At 50.7% G+C, this 8,369-nt stretch overlaps 1 protein-coding gene across 1 annotated transcript in view; it reads right to left on the reverse strand.

Annotated features, from left to right (window-relative positions):
- LOC107120868 (class I histocompatibility antigen, F10 alpha chain-like) overlaps positions 1-7,771 on the reverse strand; it is a 14,930-nt gene extending 7,159 nt beyond the window's left edge. Inside the window, exons 1-4 of the mRNA XM_015423634.1 lie at positions 7,558-7,771; positions 5,999-6,214; positions 4,485-4,769; positions 2,351-2,443 (exon numbers count right to left, since the gene is read on the reverse strand). Coding sequence (XP_015279120.1) covers positions 2,351-2,443; positions 4,485-4,769; positions 5,999-6,214; positions 7,558-7,771 — 808 coding nt within the window. The remainder of the gene's footprint in view (positions 1-2,350; positions 2,444-4,484; positions 4,770-5,998; positions 6,215-7,557) is intronic.
- Between the last annotated feature and the right edge of the window lie 598 nt (positions 7,772-8,369).

The raw sequence follows: 8,369 nt of genomic DNA on the forward strand, positions 1-8,369 counted from the left end.
TAATGTTCAGCCAAAAACTCATTTGATTTAATTTCAATTGTTGGTTCTGGTCCGAACTTCTGGGGTAACAGAAAAAAACACTACACCATCCGCTATATGACAGTCCTTCAAGAGCTTGAAGATGGTTATTATGTCATCTCCCCATCGTCTCCTCTCCAGGCTAAACATACCCAGCTCCTTCAACCTTTCCTCATAGGACTTGGTCTCCACACCCCTCGCCCTCTTTGTTGCCCTCTTCTGGACACGTTCCAGCTTGTCTATATCCTTCTTAAACTGTGATGCACAAAACTGAACACAATACTCTAGGTGAGGTCTAACCGGAGCAGAGTAAACACTGAACACTATAGTTCTGTTGATACAGCCTAAAATCGCATTTGCCTTTTTAGTTGCAGCATCACACGGCTAACTCATTTTCAGTGTGTGGTCTACTAAGACCCCTAGATCCATTTCCCACCTACTACTGCCAAGACAGGTCTCCCCCATCCTATAATCATGCATTTGATTTCTTCTACCTAAATGCAGAACTTTGTATTTATCTCCACTGAAATTCACCACAGGAAGTGGTGGCGACTACAAGCATGGACGGCTTCAAGAGGGAATTAGATAAGCATATGGAGCAGAGGTCCATCAGTGGCTCTTAGCCACAAGGTATAGATAGGGACTCTGGGGCAAGGGATGCTCTGTCGTTTTGGTGCCTGGGGGGGGGTCAACAGTGGGAGGGCTTCTAATGTCCTGGCCCCACTGGTGGACCTCCTGATGGCACTGGCATTTCTGGCCACTGTGTAATACAGAGCGTTGGACTGGATGGGCCTTTGGCCTGGTCCAACATTGGCGTCTCTTATGTTCTTATGTTCATTTTGTTTGTTTTAGCCCTTCTACAACTCCATTGCCCACAGCACTCTGAGTAACATCGGCAGCTTCAGGAAGCCATCTCCTCTGACTCTCCTCTTCTCCTTCGATGTAACCCCATTGTCCACAGTCGGTCCTTCCATCCTTTGGAAGCTCAGCATCCGAAGTGTGTGAGGGATGAGCGGGGGGGAGGGTGGCTTTGAGAGGGCAGAATGGGGGCGTCTCTCTGCCACCCGTGGAGAGGAATGCAGAACCCTCCAAGCGAGACTGGATTGGGTTCCCAGGCAAGAGACTGAGCCCCTTAACACATCGGACAAGTGCTTCTCCGTGAGTGTAAATTACTGTCAAGTGGCAGCCGACTCACCCATGAAGAGTCAGGGTCGCAACATTGATTGACCATCCCAGGCCCCAAGGAAGCCAGGCTTGCTGTCACCAGGGCCAGGGCCTTTTCAGTGGCGGCTCCATACTGGTGGAATGAGCTCCCGGAAGACATCAGGACCCTACGGGATCTTCTACAGTTCCACAGGGCCTGCAAGACGGAGCTCTTCCACCAGGCTTTCCATTAGGAGCCGCCCACCACTACCACCAACATCTTATGGTAGTGAGCTGGCCCTGGTTTGGAGATCAGTTACACCATCGTGCGTTGCCGGACGTTCACTGAGTTGGAAATCGTGTCTGTTGCATCATATAATACGCCATCTTATCAACGAAGAATGGTTACTGCTGTTAGCACTTTATTTGATTGTTTTTATTTGTTTTAATTGTTTTTATGTGGATTTATGGTACCCTGAGCCTGTCCGTGGGGAGGGCGGGATAAAAATGGAAATAAATAAATAAGAAGCCTTCTACTGAAATCAGACCCTGAGTCCATCACTGTCAACATGGCACCAGCTCTCCAGAGTCTCAGGCAGAGGTCTCTCCCATGACCTCCCAATGGACCCTTTAACTGGAGATGCCAAGGGGATTGAACATGGGACCTTCTGCACGCCAAGCAGAGGCTCTGCCTATGAGCCACGGCCCCTCTCCCACCCACCCTCCGTAGACTTATGGGGACCCCAAAGGGGTTTCAAGGCAAGAGATATTCAGAAGTGGTTTGAAAGTGCCTGCCTCTGGGGCAGGGACCCTGGACTTCCTTGGTGGTCTCCCATCCATGTGCTAAACGGTTGTCAGGGCCAGAGGCCCTCTTCCACCCCCACAACCCCGAGTGGGGATCCACCACAAGAATCACACGCTCGCACACACAATCTCTCTACCCAACCAAGGCTTTCCCTGCTTACTTACTCATGTAGATGACAACAGCCAGGATGACCGAGATGCCAATTGGCAAGACACCCCCAGAGATGCCCAGGACGAGCCCCCAGATGGGTACTGAAGATGAAAGGGAGGCATGAATGTCATTATTCAGCCGGGCCGCTGCCCTCCAACGCCACACACACACACACACACACACACACACACACACAATCTCTCTACCCAACCAAGGCTTTCCCTGTTTACTTACTCATGCAGATGACAATAACCAGGATGACCCGGATGACCAAGATGACAATTGCCAAGCCCCCAGGGATACCCAGGACGTGCCCCCAGTTGGATGCTGAAGACGAAAGGGAGGAAAGAATGTCATTATTCAGCCGGCCGCTGCCCTCCAACGTCTCGGGCAGGGATTCTCCAGCCGAAGGATCGCAGGTTGGTGGAGGCGTCAGGCGTTGCACAAAAGACTTCCTGGGCGCGACTACCCACTCCACACACAGTTCCTGCCCCCACTACTCTGCCAGAGACGGGTCCCCAGAGGCATCCTGGGAATTCTACCCCCAACCCCTTTAACACAGGCCTACAAGCAACTGGTCGGGACCCCCAAGTAAGCGCAGGGACTTACTGGGAGATGCTGCTCCAGACTGTGATCTTGCTGGGGGAGGGGGCTTTTCTTGGAGTCCCCCCCATGACAGGAAACCTAAACCTTACTAGGACTAAAGAAGAGTTACTGAGAGTACCTGGGTACTCTCCCGGAGGAGATCAGGGCCGCAGGGCCTGCAAGACGGAGCTCTTCCGGCAGGACACCTGGAAGCTACAGCTGGTGCAAAATGCTGCAGCCAGGCTGTTGATGGGCCTCCCAATATGGGAGCACATTCAGCCCGTGCTGAAGGCATTGCACTGGTGACCGATAGCATACCGAATTCGCTTTAAGGTGTTGGTTCTTACCTTTAAAGCCCTTTACCTTTAAAGCCTTTCATGGTCAGGGACCTACATACCCGAGAGACCACCTTTCCCCACATGTTCCCCAGAGAGCACTGCGATCAGGGTTTTAACCCCGACTCACCCTTCCCAGGCCCGAGGATGCTGGGCTAGCTACAACAAGGGCCAGGGCTTTCTCGGTGGCGGCTCTACTCTGGTGGAACGAGCTCCCGGAGGAGATCAGGGCCCTGTGGGACCTTATGCAGTTCTGCCCAGCGTTCAATTAGGAGCCGCCCCGGGGGGGGGTGAAATTCTTAAAGCAGCCTGAGCCACCCGTACAACATTAGATCGGGATCGACCACAAGGATGGCTCTCTCTATGAGTCTATGGCCATCTGACAGCAATGCCAATTCTGTGAACTTAGGCAGATTGTGAGAGGGAGGGCAGGAAGGGTTGCCTCAGTGCTTAGGTCTTGTGGCCCTTTCTGACATGCCCAGGGAAATGCCGATCGCTACTTCTTCACCTTCCCGTTACTGCAAGAAACTCTGCTACAGCCTAGGCAACATGAACTTAGCTGATCTTGTCCAGCTTTATTGCTTTTTATTTGAAAATCTCTGTGATGTGTGCTTTCTCAGGATTTTTGTTTTGCCCTGCTGATGACAATAGGGCAAAACACAACTTTTTTAAAAAATCCAACCACTCTTTTCCTTTTTACAAATATTTTATAAGAAGTCTATTATTATTATTATTGTTATTATTATGGTTTCTGGCTTCCCTTAGGTAAAGGTTCCCTTGCTCGAAAGCCAGTCGAATCCGACTCTAGTGTTGCAGTGCTCATCTCTGTTTCAAAGCCAAAGAGCCAGCCCTGTCTGAACACATTTCAGTGGTCATGTGGCCGGCATGACTAAACGCCAAGGCGCACAGAATGCTGTTACCTTCCCACCAAAGTGGTCCCTATTTATCTACTTGCAATTTCTTGCTTTCGAACTGCTAGGTTGGCAGGAGCTGGAACTAGAGACAGGAGCTCACCCCGTCATGCGGCACACTTGGGTCTCGAACTGCTGAACTACCAACCTTCCACAGCCTGCAGTTCAGCGTCTTAACCACTTGAACCACCACAGCTTCCCTTAGTTCAATCTATTTTTCTGAGATATTTCTCTGAATCTCTTCCCTATGCGCTAGACCACCTGGAAGCAACACAGTTTGCTATAAGGTGTTTTTTTTAAGGGCTTCTACCCTGACACTCCATTATTGCTGTAGTGCTGGGCTAGAGAGGTACCTTCTCGGCAGGTCAGTCTAGATGTTCTCGGGATGTCCCTAAGGGGCGGCAGCCGGTTACCAGACTGCTTTCTAGGGAACTCTTGGTCTAGGTGAGTTTCCCAGCAAGGAAAGGCACCACCCCCTTCCATCCATAACACCCCCCCACCCCCAAGGGGACAAGCCTCCCCCCTGCGGTCTCTCACCTGGCTCCTCCCACACCCGTTCCAGGGGTCCTGGGAGGCCATCATGCTCCACTCGGCACTGGTAGTAGCCTCTGTCCTTGGGGTCAACATCGATGCTAAGCCAGGTGTGGTAGGTCCCGTCTGAGTTGGGGACAACACCCCCCGTAAGGGTGTCCCGCTTCCTGACCTCCCCATCCTTCAACCAAGTGACATTGATCTCCTTGGGGTAGAAGCCGTAGAGCTGGCAGAAGAGGGTCTCCCGGCCATCGTAGCCCTTCTTGGGTGCCACCCTCACCATCGGGGGCTCTGCGGAAACAGCAACATTGGTCTGCGTTAACAGAGGACATCTTCCGAGGCTGGCGGGATAGAGACTGGCGGGACTGTCTGAGCTGAACGTACCAAGCCTGCAGTCCCTCCAAGAGACCACCTATTCCGCAGAAGAGGAGATTGGGTTTATACCCCGCCCTTCACTTGGAGTCTCAGAGCGGCTTACAGATTCCCTTCCCTTCCCCTCCCCACAACAGACACCCTGTGAGGAAGGTGGGGCTGAGAGAGCTCTTGACAGAAACTGCTGTTTTGAGAACAGCTCTGAGAGAACTACCCCCCTCAATGTATTTTTATTTCAGTTTTATAAGACAAACAAAAAAACAAACATGCATAGATACACATAAAAGGGCGATTCTAACAGTATAATTTTACCCACTGTCTTTGATATCATATTATAGTCTAAAATATTTATTAGTTTTTTTCCACCATACAGTTATATTTTATTAATAGTTACACGATCTATGGTTCTTAGTCCCTTAGTTCTTTTTATTTCGGCTAAAGGTTAGAGGTCCAGGAGTTTTAGTTATCATTTTCTTCTACCCAATCATAAAATCTTGACCATGTGTTTTCAAAACCTTCTTTGTCATTTCCTCTTAAGATCATAGTCAATTTGTCCCTCACAGCAGTTTCCAGTATTTTGGCTACAGCCTCTTCTTTTGTAGGTACTTCTGTTCTTCTCCAATATCTCGCATATAGGATCCTTGCTGCTGTTAGGATATGTATAGTGAGATAAAAATCTTGTCTCTTACAATTTTCTGGAATTATCTTCAACAAAAACAGTTCTGGTACTTGTGACTGACCCGAGGTCACACCAGCAGCTGCAAGTGGAGGCGTGGGGAATCGAACCTGATTCTCCCAGATTAGAGTCCGCGCACTTAATCACTACACCAAACTGGCTCGCAAAGAGGATTCCCCAGCCTCTACTTGGAAAGTAAAAGGTGGTTCTGAGTCTGGTCCAATGAGCTCCTTCTCGGGCCAGACCTGCCCACGCAGCAGAACGAAGTGGTAGGGTCCTAAAGCGGGTGTGGAACACTGTACCACATTTGCATGTGAGGGAGGGGAGGGTGGAAGGAATCACACATTGAAGTGCTCAGCCCACCCCCTGAAAACATCCGGGAGATTGGAGCGGGGGGGGGGGAGCCTGAGACCAGGAGACGGGTCTTTTGACGTGTGGGGGAGCACACCGACCGGAGCCCCTACCCCCTTACCTGTCCTCAGCAGGGTCTCGTTCCCGTACTCCAGGTACATCCGCAGCCACTCCACACACGTCTCCTCCAGGTAGTCCTTCTCGCTCTGGGGATGGCCCAGGGCCAGGAAGGAGCCCAGCTCCTGCTTTAAGATCTCGGCCTGTGGCACGCAGGGGCGTACTTCCAGGACCCCCCTCTGGGCCGCCCGTCTGGCCCCACTTTGCAGCTGATCTTGAGCTGCAAGGTGTGGAGACCTGGAAAAGACACAAGGGGGGGGGGTATGTTGGGGGGGTTGGGGTGTGTGTCTCAAAGGAATGTGACAGAGAAAGGGGGAGCTTAGAGAACGGGGAGGCTGCAGCCTGGCCTCCCCCCACAGGTGAGCTCCAGCCCCACAGAGATAAACCCCAGGCAAGGTCTCTCCTCCACCCCACCCCACTTCCAAAAGGGCTGCCTGGAAGGAGCTTCATATTCCTTTCCTACCTCTTTTGATCCAGAGGGGCAGAAAACAGCCATGTGTGTGTGCATATGGGGAGGGGGGGATACTGCTAGGTTGAGAAAGATGAAGAAGAAGAAGAGGAGGAGGAGGAGGAGGAGAAGGAGGAGAAGGAGAAGAAGGGATTAGATTTATACCCCGCCCTTCACTACCCAAAGGAGTCTCAGAGCGGCTTACAATCTCCTTTCCCTTCCCCTCCCCACAACAGACACCCTGTGAGATAGGTGGGGCTGAGAGAGCTCTGACAGAAACGGCTCTTTTTCAAGAACAGCTCTTATCAGAACTATGGCTTGCCCAAGGTCATCCAGCAGGTGCAAGTGGAGGAGTGGGGAATCAAACCTGGTTCTCCCAGATTAGAGTCCGTGCACAGGGCTATTTTTGGGCAGGAACACACAGGAACGGAGTTCCGGCTGGCTCCCAAGTTGACCACGCCCAGTAGGAACTCATTAGCATAATAGGCCACACCCAACAGCAGAAACTCATTCGGATTGGCTACAATTAGGGGTGTGTGGCCTAACATGCAAAAAGCCCTGGGTTTTGACAACAAGGTAAAAAGAATAAGAAGCAAAAGGTGGGTGTGGCTGGATGACCGCACTTCTGGTAACATGGGGGTGTGGCCTAATATGCGAATGAGCTTTGCTGTCAGGGGTGTGACCTAATATGCTAATGAGTTCCTGCTGTTGGGTATGGCCTATTATGCTAATGAGTTCCTTCTGGGCTTTTTCTACAAAAAGAGCCCTGCGCGCACTTAACCATTACACCAAACATAGAATCACATAGAATCCAAGAGTTGGAAGGGGCCACACAGGCCATCTAGTCCAACCCCCTGCTCAATGCAGGATCAGCCTAGAGCATCCCTGACAAGTGTTTGTCCAGCCACTGCTTGAAGAAAGCCAGGGAGGGGGAGCTCACCACCTCCCTACGCAGCTGATTCCACCGTTGACAACGTGATATTATTATTTATTTATTTAATTCAATTTATATACCGCTCACCCCCTGCGGGCTCTGAGCGGTTTACATATTTCATTAATGCCAATCCTAACCTAGGGCCACATACATACATACAAGGTGAGAGTGACTAGCCTACCCAGCCACCCTGTAGCACGTTGTTTGTTGTCTGCGGGAGCTCGTTCAATGACGTCCTCCTGGCGCTGGTCTTTCATTTTTGCGACTTCCTGGCTGTTGCGACTATTGATATCATCACAGTGGAGAAAACATCCAGGTGAACTCTGGTATCTGGGCAAAAACTCTATGGTAAAAATGACTTCTGCCACAGAGCTCTTGCCCCAAAACCAGAACATCGTCGGGACATCACTGATGTGATGACATCACTTCCTGTGTGACGCCGGCAATGTGGCCTGACCTTTCATCTGTCTCCTGATCAGCTGCTTGAGGCAGGGCTTGGTGGCGAGGGACCCCGCCTTCCTTGGTGGTAAGCCAATTGATCCCCATGGCTTCCTGCCACCCATGTTATATGCATTTATATATGTTTATGCAGAAGACCAGGGGTGGGGTCAGCCAGCCCTACAACTGACCCCCATGGCTTCCTGCCACCCATGTTATATGCATTTACTCCTGTCTTTTAATTTAAATCCCAGAACAAAAGCCACATAATGTCTTTTATTAAGGCTAGACAAGGCTTTTTTTCCGGGGGAACACACCAGAACAGAGTTCCGGAACCTCTTAAAAGAAAATTCTTTTAAAAATGTATAAAAGTACATGAGTTTTCAGTATACAGATTGAAAACGTCATTTCCCTCTTGAGAGTTCCGGCACCTCTTTTTCCACCCCCCCAAAAAAGCCCTGAGGCCAGATAAATGCCAGTAAGCATAATCTTCAACAGAAAAGATGTAACACATGGTTTTGTTAGTGTTTGGTGTGAGAGCCAGTTTGGGGTAGT

The sequence above is a fragment of the Gekko japonicus genome, unplaced genomic scaffold (assembly GCF_001447785.1).
Source record: "Gekko japonicus isolate JY-2015 unplaced genomic scaffold, Gekko_japonicus_V1.1 scaffold7183, whole genome shotgun sequence".
Lineage (NCBI taxonomy): Eukaryota > Metazoa > Chordata > Lepidosauria > Squamata > Gekkonidae > Gekko > Gekko japonicus.